This window comes from Neofelis nebulosa, chromosome 14 (assembly GCF_028018385.1).
Source record: "Neofelis nebulosa isolate mNeoNeb1 chromosome 14, mNeoNeb1.pri, whole genome shotgun sequence".
In the NCBI taxonomy this organism is placed as follows: Eukaryota; Metazoa; Chordata; class Mammalia; order Carnivora; family Felidae; genus Neofelis; species Neofelis nebulosa.
In genome coordinates, this window is record NC_080795.1 from 17,966,668 (window position 1) to 17,988,424 (window position 21,757).

Genomic DNA, 21,757 nt, shown 5'->3' on the forward strand with positions numbered 1-21,757 from the left:
TATTATCTCAGGACCAACAAAATGAATAATTCTAAATGATTGTCCTCCATGAGGAGACAACTGATTTAAAATACTCATTTTTTAGACTCTATTCTCTGTGACATAAAGTGTGATATTTCATTCTATATCAGTTCTGCATGACCTATATTTAATGGCAGGAAATAGAGACTTGTTAAAATAACTGGTATATTCCTTTCTACTGAATTATAATTAATGAAGCATGTGAGTTGTTGCTGAGCACCTATAGATATAATTACTAAGCTCCTTCCTTCCAGGCATTCAGAGAATCAAAGCACGCCTTCAAAGTTATAGTGATGACTAAAATGTGTTCAATATGAACAATAGTTTTATGCACAGCTGTGACTCTACCCTGTTCTAGAAGGACAGAAAAAATACCTTTCTGCAAAAAGCATATACGTACTTTAATAAGGCTGTAATTATCTTTCTGGCAGGGAAGTATTTGTGTGGAACAGGGAGGAATGTCACTGTCACTCTGCACCCTGTGGCTCAGCCTTCCAGAAAGACTAGGGCTTTCACCGTGGACTCACAGAGCCACAGGCCCATCCCAGGCCTTACCAGACATCATCAGGGATCTTTGTGCCAGTTTTGATAGTACAACCACTTGCTAAGAAGTTGGAGTAATTGAGGTTAGTCATTTACAAATATGCTTCACAGCCCTGAAATCCTGAGTTTCCAAATGAAAGGCAGGTCACTCCTTCCCATGTCATTGATTCACTACACTGCACTTCTCTGCCCAGATCCTGCATTGACTTTCTATCTCTCCACCACTTCCTTTTCCCTTGTGTCGGCTGGAATCCTGCTTTCTCTGTAAATAAACTTCCTATATTCTCGTCTCTTCAGAGAACTCTCTCTTCTCATATTCTTGCCCTAATGGAAATGGAATTCTCTCAAGGACAGATTCTTTTGTGGCTTTCTCTTTCGCCACACCACCTATCATGGGACCAGAGGGAAGGAGGTCAGCATTCTCCTGAACCCCAGCATTCTCACATGCTTCCTCATCAATCTTCTAACTTCCAGAAAAAGCTCATCCTGCCTTCAGCATCATGCCATTCCTTGTTTCTTTCCTCTGACTCCTGGGTACTTTCTGATATTACTGTCCCAGGAGCACATCTGTCTCTCTACCTCTAATCTTGTCATCAGCCAATGAGATTCAAAACTGCTATGATGATTCTCTGGTGATTTAGTCCATCCATTCTCAATCACATCAGTCTCAATGATTTACACTCCATTTCAGCCATGACCTCCATGACTAACACCTGAATCTTGTCACCAGCCATGAATGTTCTACACCAGGACTCTTAATCTTACCCTACACTTTGTCAAGATTTTCTTCCCTCCATTTCCTTGTTGCCCTCAGTCATGCTGTATCTTCTTTCAATATAAAGATCATTATACCTCTCTTGATTCTTAAATTTGACTACATAATTCCTCCTAGACTCTTCTCTTTTCCTATCCAGATTTGATGCCATGGATGAATACTTAAGCTAGCATCTCACTAGGAACCTCACCTTCTTTGATCCTGACCTTTCTGTGGTCCTAATCCAACAAAATCTCAACTCTGTATGAGTGCTACAATCGCCCTTCTTTGCAACAAAAACCCCAGCTTTTCTCTTGGTAACCCTCTTTAGCTCGTTTCTTCCCTTTCAGTAGATAATTTTGCTTCTTATTCCACGTAGATAATTTAGCCCTTAGTTATGATCTCTTTCAACTTGTTGACTCTCCTCTTTATAATCTTAACTAGACTCACATTTACCTCTTCAGTCTTCCTAGATAAGGCATCCTTTCTAGTGCTCAAACCCATTTCTCCATTGGTGCATTCTATCCTGTACCATCAGTGTGTCCTTCCCTACTGGTCCCTCCCTTCAGCCTACAGACATACAAAAGTTTCCCCCTACCCCTTAAAATCCCAAATTTGAAGCAGTCATTGATGCTGCATCTCCTTGTAGTCACTCCTCATTCTCTGCCTCTCAGCTTATTTTAACTTCTAGGAGCAGTACTCTGCTCTGCTTCTTCATGTTCTCACCTCCTATTCACTTCTCTGTACTTTCTCTGTCTTCTGCTCCTGACAATATAATCCCACCATGAGAGTTACCAACACAATTTTCATTGCCAAATCCAAAGGAAACCAGTCAGTCCTTTTCTTGCTGGATATTACTGCACCACATGGCATCACTGATGTTCTCCCTCCTGAAAGTCTCTCATTTCTTAACTTCTGTGACTATCTTGCATTTGCTCCATTCTTACTATTTAATGATTCCTTAAAAAAAAAACCAAACCAAATATCCAAATTTATTTGAATCTATCTACTCAATCACCTAAGCTAGAAGATTTGAGGTTGTTTTCGATTTCTTCCTTTTCCACCTACATCCAACTAAGTGCAGAGTCCAGGTGGTTTTGCCTATTCACTTTTTTTTTTTTGAAAGCTTTCCTTATCCCACTACTCTGGTCCTGACTCAAGGCCTCACAACATCTTACTTGGACTATTGTAGTCTCCTATTGCCCCTCCACCCCTACTTACACATGGCTCCCTTGCTTACCTCTTTCAAGTGTGCAGAACCACATACTAGATAGCCTGAGCTCCTAGCCCTGTACATCAGACTTCCCACAACCTGGTCTTCTCTCAACCTCTCCAGCATTATTTGTTTCTACTCCCTGACTTGATTTTGTACACTAATAATACTGAGCCACTTCAGTTCCCTACACAGGTATTATACTGTTTTTTCCCTTTGCTTGCACTGTCCCCTCTGCCTGTAAGTCCCAAGGCTCATCTTCTGCTTAGCGGTCACTGCTCCTGCAGAAAGTTTTATCTGTCCCTGCATTTTTATCCACTTTCTAAGCATTGCTAGGCTTCTCTCCATTCCTCAGAGAAGACCTTCTGTGTTTACAGTGATCACCTGGTGGTAATGGTGAAATGAGATGTCAGTGTTGTTCCTCCCCACCACCACCTTGTTATTACACTAATAAGCTCTTCAAAGGTGAATATAACTGTGTTACATTCAAGTCTGTTTTCCCCAATTTGAAAAATAGTACCTAAAATGCCATTGTAGGCACTCAATAAAAACCTGAATTGAATACAGCTCTCATTCAGTTCAGTTTAGTACAAATGAATTAAACAAGTGAAAAAGAATGCTTACTTGTACTGGATGTTGGCTTCCTGTAAGAAGGCTAACAGGACTTGGGAACCATTTTCGGGAATATGAACATCAGTAACTGCTCCTTTTGATACATGGAAGATACTGCTGGGCTGCCACAGGTCCACCTATAGTGCAGGAACCAACCTATAATTCATATTCAGTTCAGGTGGGGAAATATCCACGTCACGGCATGAAACATGTCACATTTTGGATTTAGACTCAATGCTTTCACCATCAGGGTAAAATTCTTATTTGAATTTGGTCTCCAAATTATATCATATCCACATAGAATTTGATCATCATTTATAAGCAATAAAGACCAATATACAATAAAGTCACAAGGTAAAAATTAGATAAAATAGTTTTAAGTATACCTTTGATATTCTTGAAAATTATTACACAAATCTTTGAATAAGAAAGATATAAATTACCTTATATTTTACTACCCAAGCAAATTATGGTAGCTTGACAACAGCTATCAACAAAGTTTGATAACTTTAAATGGAACAGTCTCCAGGTACTTCTTCCTTCCCCAACACATGCCTTTTACCAATTCCTACTCAGCCTTCACATGGCCATAGAAACATCCCTTTGTCAGGTTGGACTTTTCAGCTAGGGTAGTCTCCTGGTCATAGTTCTTAGAGCAACTCATGCTTCTTTCATTATGTAATTTAATCCTATCAGAATGTAAGCTCCTGTAGGTTACCACCTCATTCTAAGTGCCTAGAATGGAGCCTTGTGCACATCAGCAACTCACGGTTGCATACATATAGACTCCAGGTAATAATTCACTATATGTTCACCACATGCCCAGTGTTTTGCAGGAAAGCAGGAGCTGTGACTCTTTAGCTTACTGTGCCTTGTCTAATGCTCCATATCTGGTAGGTAGTGCTTTACATTCATTGATAGAATTACTGAACGCATCTGGGAGGGAGGAGAGCCCCATCTTCTGCACAAGCCGAGAGCTACCTTTTCGATTAGGCACAGTTCACCTTTACAGTCATGTCTCACGGGACCTTCTCTTTCTGCATTTCCAGCCTTAGTCTGGTACAGGGCCTTGATCTCTGATCTGGTAAGATTTAGTTACTTTATCTTCTCTTAGGTGTCAGTGTCTTCATTCTTTTAGGGAACTCTAAAAGACCAAAAATACTTTGCGACTCAAGGAAATACACCTCTGGTGGTATAATTTAATCTTGAACAGGGCAGAAAGGCATTTGTTTTGGGGACAAAAAGTCTCTTTTTCTTGTTGTTTTTTTGTTTTTTTTTTCCCAAGCAGCTGACTCCTCCACTAAGCTGCAAGGGCAAATCTGACTCAGCTAACATGCTAGTCCAACAATCATAGAAAAACAGAAGTGTGGGGCTGGAAGGGATGCTGAGAGGTCATTTCATCCATCTGTCAGCCCTTGGGCAAGGATACATCGAGGACTGAACAAACCTGTCCCCAATAGACGTATCCAAACCACATCTTTTAAGTCTCCAAAAGAGGAGAGTCTAAAAAATCCTAGTTTAACTCATATCCATGTTTAACAAGATTGCAGATGTTTTTCTTAATCCCTTACACTGCAGCACAGTTTCATTTTTTCTTGTTCCACTCTTCAATAAGGAATGGCCGGTTTCTTGTCTTTGTGAGATAAAGTACATTGGTATCTTTCACTTTTCTTTATATGATAGATTTTCTGATCCTGTAATCATCTTTGGGACTTGCCTCTAAACCCATTACAGAGACATATTTTTGATATTAAGGTTTGTTACATCCCTTAATGCCAGTGGAGGTGAGGAAATAGTGCTGTATTTGGAGGGTAGAGAGCCATAAGAACCAAAAATACTGTGAATAGCCACCCTGGAGATTAGTTTGTGTGTCATTTTCCAGGGTACATGCTAAAATAAGACTCCTCATCCAGTAGAAGAGAATAGCTTTCCTATAGGAGGTTCCATTCAAGGAACATACCCCATAGCATGGCCTGGAGAAGGCTTCCTAGGAAATGGGTCTAAAGGAAACAAAACTAATTCGAAAAATCAGGAATTGTACTGTTGTGATATTAGGAAAATAAGTTAAAATGAATTATCAGCTTTTCTCCAATAATATTTTGGGGAGAGGGTTCTTGGATATATAATACATGGGTATTTAACCCTGGGTGGCAGGCATATGCTTATAACAAGATATAGGGACAGCAATACTCACGTGAGATTTTTCAAGTGCCACCCACTTTTTAGGTATTTCTAATTTTTTCAATAATACCTTGAGGTGGTATAAAGAATAAGAAGACTCAGATTCATAGAGGTGAAGTCAATTTTCCAAGGATGCACAGCTCCAAAACAGTGACACAGGATGTGCCCACACTCCAGTGCCCATATGTGCTGACTGGGTTAAGTGTCTTTGGGATCTTCTGAGAATACCCCCAGGAGAATAAGCAACATCCAACCTCCTTAGTGTTTGAGGGGGTTTGGTTGGCAGGTTTCACACTCTGGTTTTTCCTGCCAGGGGTTATTTGCCCTATAAATTGTATGTGGGTATTTCAAAGTTCAAATCAGCCCACTCTGGGCAGGTTACCATCATTTCCTTAGGGTGTTATCCCATCTGGATGAATGGTAAACTGCCTCTGAATGGCAAAGCTGGGTGACACTTTATGATGATGACAATGAAGGATCAGTAACCTTGTCAGGATGGCCTCAGATTGTATGCCAACTATCACAGGGTTTTGCTATAAACAGCCATGTGATATTGCAAGGAGAGAACGCTCCTCTATGGAAACTTCCGGCCTTGGAATCTGGTGTTTGTTCCCATGTGTTCCTTTCCTCATATGATGACCAGTCACATACAGTCAGATCTATTTAAGAGGTGGAGGAAATTTAGTGTATAGTCAAAAGCATGGACTTTGGAACCTGATGGCCCCGAGCTGGAATGCCCTGCTAGTATTGGCCGTGTGACTTCAGGGGAGGTTTTTAACATTTCTGAGCCTCAAATTCCTTATCTGTATTGGGAATGTAATTAAAAAGCCTATCTACAGACTTTTCTGTAGGATGAGTTGGAAAAACAGAAGTAAAACACATGGCACGAAGTCTGGCACATAGTGAAAACTCAAAAAATATTAGCTATTTGTTGTTTTTTTTCTTTTTGAACACATATGAAAAGAAAAGCTGGAAGCAGTAAAGTTCTACTTCACATATTTCTGATTAAAATGAAGACTATGATGAGATTATTCCTTTATTTGGACATTAAAACCTGTAGATGGCTTTAAGGAAGAGAGGAGCCAATAAATACACCAAGAATATGAGTAAGGCTGGAATGTTTCCTAATGCAAAGGCAAACAACTGGATTTGAAACCACTGTAGCATGGATTCTGGAATTCTCTGGATTCCAGAGTTTGACTTCCTACAATTACATTTAGACTCTCCACAGTTAGCATCTGTGTGATGTAGGGTGAATTCCTTAATCTCTTTGGGTTTCACATTCTTCATCTGTAAAATGAAGGTGATGATTACACTTCCTGGTTGTTGTTGTTATAGATTGGGATTATAGAGACTACAGAAAATGCAGTCATTAAGAGCATTAATTTTGGGATTCAAGGCAGGCTGAGCTTGAATCCTGGTTCTGCCAGCTTATTAGCTGTCTGACTCTGGGCAACTTACTTTAGCTCTCTGTGCTTGTTTCTTCAATTATAAAATGGGCTTATAAATACTATATGTCTTATAGATTTGTTAGGCTTAAACTAATACGTACGAAATGCTTTAAATAGCATCTGGTGAACAGGGGTCATTTGTTAAATGATAAATGATTCAAAATTCAAAAATAATTTCTCTGCAATGAAAAAATATCATATTTTAGTCTAGCACTAATTTCATGGCTCTTTTGGTTCTTGTGCTGTGTTTACTTACTGGCCTGGTCCAGCCTCCATGAAGCATCCACCTGTCTTTCAGGTGACTGATTACATACCTGGTTGAGGTATCACTGAAGGTGTAGTCAGTGTCCCCCAGCAGTTTCTGAATGAGTCCTACATGTGGATATGGGAAGACAGGTGGTATTTCTTCAGCTTGGGAACAGATGGCCTGCCTCCCAGCTGCTTGAAGTAACATAGAAGCATGAGAGAGGAAAGTCCTACTCTGTATTTACTCTTACTTTCTGTTGGTTTGGAAAAGTGTTAGGCACTTATGTATCACATAAGAGGTTTCTAAGTAAGAAACCTTAACATCAAGTTTGTGGTCAGCTAATGTTTAATTTACATAATCATATTAATTACATATTAGCACACATAAAAATCTTAATGCACAGAAAATACTCTCTCTTATATACCCTTAAAATTGTCTTTTTGGTCTGGATCCACTTAACCTTCTTGAATCTTCTTTTAGGATCTCTATGACCTCTTAAGACGTTTTCTGACACCCAAGTTTAGGTCAAGTACCTTTGTTACCTGCTTTCATGTAACTTTTAATTATATCTCATTTTTTACAGTGATTATATTAGTTTCCTAGGGCTGCTATAATGAATTGCAACATACCGGATGGGTTAAAACAAAGAGATTTAGTCTCTCATAGTTTTGGAGGTCAGAAGTCCAAGATCCAGGTGTTGACAGGGCAGCATTTCCTCTGCAATCTCTGGGGGAGGATCCTTCCTTGCATCCTCCAGCTTCTGGGGGCTCCAGCAATTCCTTGGCTTGTAGCCACATTATACCAATCTCTGTCTCCATCTTTACATGGTCTTCTCATCTGTTTCTGTATCTTCTCCTCTTCCATGGCTTCTAAGGATACTTGTCATTGGATTTAGGGCCTGAGTAATCCTGGATGCTCTCATCTTGAGATCCTTAACTTAAGGACATCTGAAAACTCTTTTTCCAAATTAGGTCATGTTCACAAGTTCTAGAGACATATATTCTGGGGAGCAATTGTCATATTAATATTAATATCGTTTTCATATTATCTTCATGAGAGCAGAAACTGTGAAATTCTCCCTTCCATATCTCCAATGCTTGGCCCCAATAGTGGCCCCATATCCCCAGTAGTGGCCACTTCAGCAACACAGTTAAAGAAATGCTTTTGTTTTATGGTTATTGTTTGTCCTTGCTCTACTTCTTATGACTTGTTAACATTTCAAATAGCAGGGGGTTGCTGGAAGGTAAACTTAGCCAGAGAATATGGTCTCTGGTAAACCAGACATATGGTAGGTTGTTACAATTGTGGGACTCATTTTACCTAGCTTCATCCTCTCTCTCCTACAAAATGCTAAGTTATCACTTCCCTAAAGCACAGACCCAATAAATACAACAAAAGTCTTCAGGAATTTAGGCAACTCATTGTTTCACCACTGAAGAAAAATGAAAATATGTTATTAACTAATTAGGAGTTAAAATAGTCATAAAAATTAGTGGAGGCCCAAGAGTGGGGGAAGTCCAAATGAAAGCATTACTTATAAATTTCATTATAATAGAAATTAATACTATAGCATGAGTACAGTAAAACCTTCGTTTGTGAGCATAATCTGTTCTGGAAACATGCTTGTAATCCAAAGCACTTGTATATCAAAGCGAATTTCTCCATAAGAAATAATGGAAACTCAGATGATTCATTCCACAACTCAAAAATATTCATATAAAAATGATTATAATACTGTGCTATAATACAAAATAATAGAGAAAAATAAATTAACCTACTCTTACCTTTGAAAACCTTCATGGCTGGTGTGAGGGAGACAAGAGAGAGGAGGGTTATTGTGTAGGACAACTTTCACTATCACTAATGGAATTACTGCTATCCATTGGCTCCATGGAATCTTTTTCTTTTCATGAACTTTAACAAGGAACCTATCCAATGACACTTGCTTTTGTGTCTTTTTGAGGATCTTAACGACATTGTATTGTCATTAAACAGATTTATCACTGCTATGACAGCCTTATTAGGGTAGTGCTTTTCTACAAAATTTTACACTGTTTCCCACATTTTACACATCTCCCTAATCTCGTTTGCAGTGAGAGATTCTTCTGCCTTTTTCTCCTCCTCTGCAGAAGAGATGCAGACATAGACTTCCTATAAAATATTGCAATTTCGGCCACTTTCATTTCTCTATGATTTCCTTCTTAACTTCCATCATAATCATCTCCTTTTTACCGCCTTTCTTTTCAACCTTTTTCTGCATGGGGCCATTGCATAGGCTCGCACGGATGTTGACTACAGTACAGTATTAATAAATGCTTGTTATATACTGTATTTAACACAACTGGCAATAAGGCAGCAGAGGAAATGGTCTAAATCTGCAAGCAGCCTGACCTAGTATGAAGCAAAGCATTCCTAAGCTTACTCTTGTATGGAAAAGCAGAGGACTTTCCATAGGTGCTTTGAAGTGACAAAAAATACACTAATGGCAGTTGTGGGCATCTTCCAATGTTCTGAAAAATCATTGATTTCTGCCAAGCACTGGAGCCTGAGACTGAGCATCCAAGCATGGAAGACGATCAACCACAATCCCAGAGAGAGAGAGAAGAACCATTGGCTCAGTTGTGATCATGTAATGTTCTGCAGCACGTACTACTCGTAATGCAAGATATTGCTCACTTACCAAGTTAAAATTTGTGAGAAATGTTTGCTCATCCTTCAGAACACTTACAGAACAAATTACTTGCAACCCAAGGTTTTACTGTTCTAGTTATCAGAAAAGCATTATACCAATGACATCAGGTAAAGGTGGGAAGTTCTGTTTCGGTGTCCATGTTTTCCATCCAATTCTCTTCAAGGCTGAATGCTTATCATCATAATTGGATAGTAAGTCTCATTTATTCAATAAAGCACACATTGGAAAAGAAAATGATTTTTAACATTTCCCTGAACTATTAATTGGTACATTAACCAATTTGAAAGGATTATTGAAGCCCATCAAAGATGGAATATATGGGTTGTCAAGAAAGATTCAATTTATTGGCTTGTTTCAACAAGGGGTAATCTCAGAAAGACAAAGAATTTAGGGGATTTGGGCTTTTGTTAGGTGATTTTGTGTAGGGTTTAAGGAACTCAGATTTTTCTCTGGGTTGAATGCTATCAGAATGAAGGGAATTCCATCACTGAATATCTTGATAATCGTATCTAGAAGGTGAAAGAAACAACTGGGACTATAATTGATAAAGAAGCAGTAGTCATATTAGCTACACACAAAAACAAAACAAAACAAAACACAAACGAAAGAACCCAAAACAAGGGATGTTTTGTCATTTTTCTGGTTGGGTCTATTTTTTGTTTTTCCTGTGTTTAGACACGGTCTTATTTTTATCTTATTTCATGAAGAACATAGAATAGTCTTGTCTGATGCTGGTACTCTGTAAAATGGTTAACACAAAAACACCAAGGTCTGGCTGTTCGTGTCAGCCTGGCTTCTGGCTGCCAGGAGCTGCTTTCCCCCATCTCGGGATAATTACTATTTTACTAAATTCTTATGATAACTAATGGTATGCTAGATGAGGGGTGGGAACTCTGCATTATCAGGCCAGAGTGGCTTGGGGGGTGATTTGAGTACTAGGGTCATTGGGGTTATGGAATGAAGGATGTAGACCTGTGATGGTTTGCCCAGGAGAAATTAGAAACTCAATGACATCTGACTTTGGCACCCTGCATCTTTCTGTAGCACCTGCAGATCACCACATTTTTCATATAAAAGAGTCGATACTACCTTAATTCCTGCCCTCTAAGTGAACATTTGAAGTCTTATAAATACTAAGGAAAGGTTCCTAACTGCTACACTAGAGACTCTGAGGATTTAGCAGCCACTCAGGAAACTTGTTAGATGAAGGCAATATTGTTTCACTATATTTTGCTAGCTTAAAATAATTCTATTCTTAAGAATTGAGTTAGCATTTTTAGCCTGGTTTTGTAGAATGGATAAAAATAATCAGAAATTATCTCATGCATCACCTGGATATTCATTAACAAGGACATTTGAAGACAAGAGCCCCTGGACTGCATCTCATCAAGTAATAGAGATTTCCCTCCACTTTCTATTGATGATTTATGGTTTTAGCATAGATAATTTTCTCATGATATTTGATTGCTACATCCAGAAGTATTTACTTTGGTGTACTAAACAAGAGTATGCTAATGCATTCACAATAAAATTTTTTTGGCTATTCTCTGGGGTTTAATACTCAGTGGAAAATCACTTCAGAGTTTGTTATGCATTTAGTTTTTCAGATGCTAACTCAAGAATTCTATTATTTATCTCAAAAATCAAACAAAACTCATCTTTGGTTTCATGAAAAAAAATTCTAACTTAGGAAATTAAAAAAATGGTTTCTTTCTGGCTCTTTGTTAAGTTTGCTATGTCATATTCCAGAGACTTAATTTTCTTAATTACAAATAGAGGCCTTAGACTACATTATTTCCAAGTTCCCCTCATACTCTATAAATTCTGTCAGACTCAGTGTGGTTTTCTGAATATAAAGGTTTACATTTCTCTAGGAAAATCTCTTTCAAGTTCACCCACATTTACCTTCTTACTCTCAGAGTTAGAAAAAGACCCTCTCGGGGCGCCTGGGTGGGTGGCTCAGTTGGTTAAGCGGCCGACTTCGACTCAGGTCATGATCTTGCAGTCCGTGAGTTCTAGCCCCATGTCGGGCTCTGTGCTGACAGCTCAGAGCCTGGAGCCTGCTTCAGATTCTGTGTCTCCCTCTCTCTCTGCCCCTCCCCTGTTCATTCTCTGTCTCTCTGTCTCAAAAATAAATAAACGTTAAAAAAAATTTAAAAAAAGAAAAAGACCCTCTCAACAATTTTGCACTAGTATCATCTTTGAGTGATCAGTTATATTGACTTATTAGGTCAGTATGGAAAATGATATATAAAGAAAACTAATTTTTAAAAAGTTACTTTCAAGCATTTTTCTAAAGCAATTAGAAGATTAAATGGAAACCACATAATTTTTTCTATATTAGTTGTTAGCTGATGAAAAGATCAGGGAGGAATTCTCAAACTGGAGGGCCGAATGATCAAGCAACAGATCAACATCCTTTGAACAACCTAGAGGATTTATAGATTGTTCTGTCTCTCTGTTGTTTACGAGAATAGGCTGATTTCTAAAAATCAGCTATGGTAACTAGCCTACATCCTTTCACTCTTTACTGAGCACCTACAGTGTCTCAGCCATCAATCAAGCTATGTACTGAGGATGCAATGATGAGTAAGACACAGCGTGGCCTGCCAGGACTAAGCAGACATTACATGCTTAGTCTATAGAGGGAAGACACACTAAGGCTGTTTAATTACATTTGGGAAGTAGTTTGAGAAAAGTTTCCCAGGAGAGGTGTTATTTATACATAATACTGAAGGGTGAGTAGGAGTTAGCTTGGAAAAGGTGGAGGGAAGTGGGGATAAAAGGCATCATTCAGAGGCTTCCATATGAAATGGTTTGTGTCAGGAATGGAAGAGAAATCTTGAAGTTTACCTGAGCCCTGTGATCCTGGAAAACAGTGATCTCATGGCCCCTTTGTATTCTAGAATGGCTTACTGTAAGGAACCATTCTCCCCATATAAATTTGAAAAACCTCACAAATTTCCCCTTTATTTACCTATGACAAGCTCAGACATAGACCCTTAGATTCTCATTCTTTGCTTAATAGTTAGCTGAATTGTTTGTCCCCATTGATCAGTCTAAACAAAATGTCTGTTACTTTGACAAGTGTTAGTTAAGCTTTTCTCTTTCCACCAGGCCTCAGAACTTTTACCCACCCTCACTTGCTACAGCCTTTCTGTAACAGTCCTTCCTGAGCATTAACTGACCTCAGTGAAACATCCTCTGATTTTACTGTCTGGTCAAGTCCCTCCAGCTTTCTGCCCACATTCCATGTGTTCTTTCTAGCCTTGTTCACACTTCCCCCTAGAAAGAAAAGCCCTTTTCTGCTAGAACTGATACATTAATTCAGCAAAGTTGCAGGATATAAAATCCTGTGCAGAAATTGGTTGCATTTCTATACACCAATAATGAAGCAGAGAAAGAGAAATCACAGAGCTAGATATAACAATCCTAAAATTTGTATGGAACCAGATAAAAACCCAAATAGCCAAGGTAATGTTGAAAAAGAAAAGCAAAGCTGGAGGCATCACAATTCTGGACTTTAAGCTGTATTACAAAGCTGTAATCATCAAGGCAGTATGGTACTGGCACAAAAAACAGACACATGGATCAGTGAATAGAGAACCTGGAAATGGACCCACAAAAGTATGGCTAAGTAATCTTTCACAAAGCAGGAAAGAGTATCCAATGGAAAAAAGTCTCTTCAGCAAATGGTATTGGGAAAACTAGACAACGACATACACAATGAAACTGGACCACTTTCTTACACCATACACAAACATAAATTCAAAATGGATGAAAGACCTAAATGTGAGACAGGATATCATCAAAATCCTACAGGAGAACACAAGCCAGAATCTCTTTGACCTCAGCTGCAGTAACTTCTTACTTGACATGTCTCAGTAGGCAGGGGAAACAAAAGCAAAAATGAACTACTGGGACTTCATCAAGATAAAAACCTTCTGCACAGCGAAGGAAACAATCAACAAACTAAAAGGCAACCAAAAGAATGGGAGAAGATATTGGCAAATGACAATGGGATAAAGGTTATTATCCAAAATCTATAAAGAACTTATCAAACTTAACAGCCAAAAAAGAAATCACCCAGTTAAGAAATGGGCAGAAGACATGAACTGCCACTTTTCCAAAGAAGACATCCAGAGGGCCAACCGACACATGAAAAGATGCTAAATATCACTCATCATTAGGGAAATACAAATAAAAACCACAATGAGATGGGAATACAAGCTGATACAGCCACTCTGGAAAACAGTATGGAGGTTCCTCAAAAAACTAAAAATAGAACTACCCTACAACCCAGCAATTGCACTACTAGGCATTTATCCAAGGGGTACAGGTGTGCTGTTTCGAAGGGACACATGCACCCCCATGTTTATAACAGCACTATCAACAATAGCCAAAGTACTGAAAGAGCCCAAATGTCCATTGATTGGTGAATGGATAAAGAAGATGTGGTATATATAGACAATGGAGTATTACTTGGCAATCAAAAAGAATGAAATCTTGCCATTTGCAACTATGTGGATGGAACCAGAGAGTATTATGCTAAGTGAAATTAGAGAAAGACAAAAATCCTAGGACTTCACTCATATGAGGACTTTAAGAGGCAAAACCAATGAACATGAGGGAAGGGAAACAAAAATAATATAAAAACAAGGAGGAGGACAAAACAGAAGAGATTCATAAATATGGAGAACAAACTGAGGGTCACTGGAGGGGTTGTGAGAGGAGGAATGGGCTAAATGGGTAAGGGGCACTAAGGAATCTACTCCTGAAATCATTGTTGCACTATATGCTAACTAATTTGGATGTATTTAAAAAGAATAAAAAATAAAATTAAAAAAGACACAATGAGATACCAGCTTACACCTGTAAGAATGGCTAAAATTAGCAACTCAGGAAATAACAGATGTCAGCGAGGATGCAGAGTAGGGGAACACTTTTGCACTGCTAATGGGAATGCAAACTCTTGCAGCCACTCTAGAAAACAGTATGGAGGTTCCTCAAAAAATTAAACATAGAGTTACCTGATGACCCAACAATTGTAGTACTAGGTATTTATCCAAAGGATAGAAAAATGCTGATTCGAAGGGGCACATGCACCCCAATGTTTATAGCAGTGCTATCAACAAGAGCCAAATTGTGGTAAGAATCCAAAGTCCATTGACTAATGAATGGATAAAGTATATGTAGTCTATTTACAATGGAATACTAGGTCAGCAATCAGAAAGGATGAAATCTTGCCATTTCAACAATGTGGATGGAACTAGAGGGTATTATGCTAAGCGAAATAAGTCAATCACAGAAAGACAAATATCACATGATTTCACTCATATGTGGAATTTAAGAAACAGATGAACATAAGCAAAGGGAAGGAAAAACAAGATAAAAACAGAGAGTGAGGCAAACCATGAGAGAATCTTAAATAAGGAGAACTGGGGGTTGCTAGAGGGGAGGTGGGTGGGAATGGAATAAATGGGTGACGGGCATTAAAGAGGGCACTTGTTGGGATGAGCCCTGGGTGTTATATATAAGTGATCAATCACTGGGTTCTACTCCTGAAAACAATACTACACTGTATGTTAATTTAAATAAATTAAAAAAAATTAGCTGAAGAAGCAAAAAAATCTGAATATACTTAATATCAATTAAGAAAACTGAATTATTTAAAAATATATATCCTTCTTGACCCCTTAAAAAAACTAGCAGGTTCAGGGGAGCTCTAACACATATGCAACACATAATATCCAAATCTTATTTTAACTCTTCCACAGTTTAGAGAAATTAAAAATTTCCCTAAAATAATTTCATTAAGCTAGTATAATCTCATTTTTTAGTTAAAAAAAAATGTTGAGAGAGAGAGACACATGTACATGCAAGCACAAGTGGGGGAGGGGGAGAGAGAAGGGGAGAGAGAAAGGGAGAGAGAAGATCTCAAGCAGGCTCCACCCTGAAAGCCCCCAATGGGGGCTCAAACTCATGAACTGTGAGATCACGACCTGAGCTAAAATTAAGAGTTGGATGCTTAACTGACTGAGCCACCCAGGAGCCCCAGCTAGTATAATCTTTAACATGAAAGAAGAAAAAATGCAAGAATAGCATGAGTAATTATAAGCCAAGCTTACTTATAAATGTGGTGACAATCCTAAAAATGTGTATTAGCAAACTAGATATAGAAAGGTTCAAAAATCATGACTGAATACAGTTGTAGCTTAACATTAGAGAAACCTATTAACGTATTTCATCATGTTAATAGAGTATTAAAAAACTATGATAGCAATACTTTCAGAAAAATCACTTTTCAAAATTCTACATCTATTAATTATAAAATATCTGTAGAAATTAATAATGAAAAAATACATTTTCCGAACCTTTTAAAGGGCATGCACCAAAATCTTCAGGAAACATTTATACACAATGGTAGTGTCAGAACCATTTATTTTCAAGCCAGACACAAAGCAAATGTACTGTAATACCAATTTTTTAGACTCTCATGCTGAGGATCATTGCCAAGAAGCAAAAGAATAAATAACAAAAAGGCCAACAATCAGAAGGAAGAAACAAACTTTTCATTATTCACAAGCTACTATCTACAGAGAAGCCAAGAGATTCCCTACAGGTAAACTATGAAAATTCAAACATTAGCAGCATTTACAGATATAGTATCAATGTAAATATATACACACACATCAATGTAAATATGCACTTGTTGGCCTTGAAATATCTTTACTAAAATAACATTAAATGAAACAGGTTACAGAATAGGAGGTGTAAGTGATGTCACCAAAATGGTCACATAGGAGATCCCAGTCTTTGTACTGTAACAAAAATCAATAATTAGACAGCTATACATGAACAAAAACAATTCTGGAAGAGCTCTGGAGTCCACTTAAGAAATTTTAGTCACACACTGGAACAAAACACCTGAGAATAACTGCACAAGAAGGAAGACAGCTTCATTTTGTGTGCAACATTCCATCAGCCAAGCTGGCATTGCTCAGGGCCAAGGGGAAACTTCCCAACTAGAAAGAGTTCTTTTATCTGGAAAGGAGAACTAGGGTGAGAAACCTGCTTCCCTACTCTTTTGGAACACCACATGAATACCCTGCTTCAGTTTCATCCCACCCAGACTAGCAAAGCTGAGATGCAGATAGATGGCTAGGAACAAGAAAGAAAAGCAGGGGCTGTCAATAGCAGCCACACAGTGGGAGTGATCACAGTTCACCGTGATCTGCTCTAAAGACAAAACCAGTAGCTTTCACCACAGAAGAAGGAAGCAATGGCCAGCACAGCTGCCACAGACCTCTAGTAGATTTCACCAGCTTTTGTATCACAGGTATTCATGTTTGCTGATGCCAGCCAACCTGAGTCAGTTCCAACTTCTTCCTGCCTTACTAGAATCTGGGAAACACACTTTTTAAGATGGAAGTTTAGAGTGAAAAACACTTGGATTAGGAAAAAAAGATTTCAAATACACAACTTAACTTTATACCTCAAGCAATTAGAAAAAAACTTAAAGTTTGTTTCCTTATATCCTAAATCAGCATATGGAGGGAAATGACAGAGATCAGAAAAATAATAGAAAAAATTAACAAAACCAAGAGCTGGTTTCTGAAAAATATAAGTAAAATTGATGAAACCTTTAGATAGGTTAAGAAAAAAGGAAAGATGCCTCAAATAAAGTCAGAAAGGAAAGAGTGGACATTATTACTAATGAGACAGAAATGGAAAAGATAATGAGATTACTATGAACAGCTACATGCCAAAAAATTGGACAACCTAGAAGAAAAAAATGGATACATTCCTAGAAATATGCAAATTACCCAGAATGAATCATGAAGTAATAGCAAATCTGAACAGACCAATCATGAGTAAGGAGATTGGATCATTTATAAAAAACCTCTCAACACAAAAATGTCCAGGGCCAGATGGTTTCACTGGTTAATTATACCACCCATTTAAAGAAGAATTCATGCCAATCCTTCTCAAACTCTTCCAAAAAATTGAAGAGGTGGGAATACTCCTTTAAAGGAGTTTAAACTTAATTTATGAGACTAGCATTACCCTGATACTATAAGAAAAGTATGAGTTGATATGCCTGATGAAATAGCTGCAACAATTTTCAAAAAAAAATTTAGCAAACTGAATTTAACACACATTAGATCATACACTGTTATCAAATGGGATCTATCTCTGAGAAACAAGGATTGCATACAAATCAATTAATGTGATACATGACAGAACAAGAGATAAAAATTATATGATCTTTTCAATAAACACAGAAAAAGCAGTTGTTAAAATACAGCATACTTTCATGATAAAAACACTCGACAAACTGATATAGAAGGAATATACTCCAAAATAATAAAGGCCATATATGATAAGACTACAACCAACATCAGACTCAAGGATGAAAGGCTGAAAGCTTTTCCTCTAAGATCAACAAGACAAGGGTGCTCACTCTCACCACTCCTACTCAATATAGTTCTGGAAGTGCTATCCAGAGCAATCAGGCAAGAAATAGAAATTAAAGACATCCAAATTAGAAAAGAAGTAAAACTGTCTTTGTTTCAGGTGATATGAACTTATATAGAGAAAATCCTAAAGACTCCATCAAAAAATAATTAGAACTAACAAATTCAGTAAAGTTGCAAAATATAAAAATCGATATGCAAAAATTAGTTGTATTTTTTTATACATTAACAGTGAACTATTAGAGAAATTAAAAAAACCCATTGCATCAAAAACAATAGAATATTTAGGAATAAATTTAACAATGGAGATGTAAGATCTGTACATTGAAGACTACAAGATTCTGATGAAAGTAACTGAAGACATAAATAAATGGAAAGATTTTCTGTGTTCATGGATTAGAAGAATTACTGTTAAAACGTCCATACTCACTAAAGCCATCTATAGATACAAGGCATCTCTATCAAAATTCCAATGGCATTTTTCACAGAAAGAGAACACATCATAAAATTTGAGTGGAATCACTAAAGATCTTAAATAGCTAAAGCAATTCTGAAAAAGAATAAAATGGGAGGCATCATACTTCCTAATTTCAAACTAACAATAAAACTATAGTAGTCAAATCAGTATGGCACTGAAATAAAAACAGACACATAGGTCAATGGAACAGAATAGAGAACCCAGAAATAAACCCACACATATATGGTCAACTAATATTTAATCAGGGATCCAAGAATACTCAATGGGCAAAGGATAGTCTCCTCAACAAATGATGTTGGGAAAAGTGAATAACCACATGCAGAAGAATTAAAGTGGACCTTTATCTTGCACTGCTCACAAAAATAACTCAAAATAGATTAAAGATTTAAACATAAGAATAGAAACCACAGAGCTCCTAGAAGAATCCATAGGGAATGAGCCCTTGGACATTGATCTTGGCAATGACTTTTTGATTTGCCACAAAAAGCAAAGGCAACAAAAGCAAAAATTAACAGTGGGACTACATCAAACTAAAAAGCCTTTGCACAGAACAATCTACAAAATGATCATCCTACAGAATTGGAGGAAACATTTGCAAATCACATATCTGGTAAGTGGCTAATATACAAAATATATAAAGAACTTACATAACTGAATAGCAAAAGGAAAACAAAACCCCAATGATCTAATTAAAAAATAGGCAGAGAAACTGTGTAGATATTCTTCCAAAGATGACATACACATGGCCAATATGTACATGAAAAGGTGTTTGACACCTGAAGGATCTAGAAAAAGAAAAGACAAAACCAGAAATCAGTCAGATGAAAGGAAGTAATACAGATTGGGGCAGAAATAAAATAGAAACTAAAAAACCAATAGAATGGGTCAATAAAACCAGGAGTTGGTTCTTTGAAAAGATAACTGATAACATTTTAGCAGACTCCTCAAAGAAAAAAAATGGGCTCAAATGAAAATAATTGAAACAGAAATAACAACTGACATAGAAATACAATTATGAGAGATTATGAAACAAACAACATATATGACAACAAATTGGACAACCTAGAAGAAATGGATAAATCCTAGAAACATATAACCACCCCAAACTGAATTGGGAAGAAATACAAAATTTGAACAGACCAATACCAGCAATGAAATTGAATCAGTAATCAAGAACTCCAGATAAGCAGAAGCCCAGGACCACTGACTTCACAGGTGAATTCTACCAAACATTTCAAGAAAAGTAAATATCTATTCTTAAACTACTTCAAAAAACAAAAGAGGAAGGGGAGTTCCAAATCATTCTATGGGGCCAACATTACTCTGATACCAAAACCATATAAAGACACTACAAAAAAAGAGAACTAAAGGCCCATGTTTGATGAACGTAGATGCAAAAATCCTCAACAAAATATTAGCAAATTGAATCCAACAATACATTAAAAAAATCTTTCACCACGATCAAGTGTGATTTATTCCTGGGATGCAAGTGTGGTTCAATATTTGCAAATCAATGTGATCCATCACATCAACAAAAGATAAAAAAAACAACATAATTTCAATAGATGCAGAAAACTTTTTGACAAATTACATCCATTCATGATTAAAAAAAAAAACCTCTGCAAAGTAGGTTTAGAGGGAATATACATCACTAAATAAAGGCCATATAGGAAAAACCCACAGCTAACATCATCCTCAATGGGGAAAAACTGAGAGCTTTTCCCCTAAAGGACAGGAACAAGACATGATGTCCACTCTCACCACTTTTATTCAGTGTAGTACTGGAATCCTAGCCACAGCAATCTGATGAAAAAGTAGATGAGAAAGTCTGATGAGAAGTAGAACTTCTTTACCAATTTGGTACTATAGCAGAAAGCTGCTTTCACAGGAAGGAAGGACCAAATCAGGTAAACAGGTAAATTGGGCTATAGGCTGCTGGCTGGCTGTGTTGCAGGTGAAGCAGCCCAGAGCGGAGATGATTAACAAAAGTAAATGTGCCTTGTTAACTCTGAGGTCACATGTCCTACCTGTCTCATCCTTTAGGCTAGCTAAGGTAAACAGAGGTGGTGCCTCCTGTAGGCTGTAAACAACCTTCCGCCTGACTGCCCAGAGCCAATATTTTTTTTTAACCCAAACCCCTAACCCCAAGTATCTTCAAAACCCCCTTTCCCTCACATCCACAAGTTAATGTTCACAGATTCATTGTCTCTTTGTGCATGTCCATGGCCATGTTTGTAAGCCTTCTGATCCTAATAAAAACAGGGCAAGGACCCTTATTCGGGGCTCTGGTCTTTTCCCGAACATTAGCCATCTCTCACTTTTCATCCTGCATCCTGCTCATTTGCTGGCTAAAAGAGAACTTTAGACTTAGAGTCTACGACAATACACAAAAATAAACTCAAAATCAATTAAGGACTTAAATGTGAGACCTGCAACAATAAAAAATCCTCAAAGAGAGCACAGGCAGTAATTTCTCTGATAATGGCCATACCAATATTTCCCAGGTATGTCTCCTGAAACAAGGGAAACAAGCAAAAATAAACTATTGGGGCTACCTCAAAAAGCTTTTGCAAAGCAAAAAAAACAAAACAAAACAAAAACACAACTTACTGAATGGGAGAAGATATTTGCAAATGACGTATCTAATAAAGGTTAGTATCCAAAATATATAGAGAACTTAAACTCAATGCCAAAAAAATTCCGTTTAAAATTGAGAAGAGAGAACAGTCATTTCTCCAAAGATGACATACAGATGCGCAACAGACACATGAAAAGATGCTCCACATCACTTATCATCAAGGACATGCAAATGAAAACCACGAAGTATCACTTCATACATGTCAGAATAGCTAAAATCAAAACCACAAGAAACAACAAGTGTTAGCAAGGATGTAGAGAAAGGGGAGCCCTCTTGCACTGTTGGTGGGAATGCAACCTTATGCAGCTACTGTGGAAAAGAGTATGGTGGTTCCTCAGACAATTAAAAATAGAACTACCAATCTTCAAGCAGTTCCATTACTGGGTATTCACCCAAATAATATGAAAACACTAGTTTTAAAAGATATATGCACCCCTGTGTTTATTGCAG

General features: G+C 37.5%; 1 protein-coding gene across 2 annotated transcripts in view; it reads right to left on the minus strand.

The window, feature by feature from the left end:
- Positions 1–21,757, minus strand: part of CPA6 (carboxypeptidase A6) — a 541,179-nt gene that overhangs the window by 82,925 nt on the left and 436,497 nt on the right. For both annotated transcript variants that reach the window (XM_058699770.1, XM_058699769.1), the window contains one exon: positions 3,156–3,280. In XM_058699770.1, the coding sequence (XP_058555753.1) occupies positions 3,156–3,280 (125 nt within the window). The remainder of the gene's footprint in view (positions 1–3,155; positions 3,281–21,757) is intronic.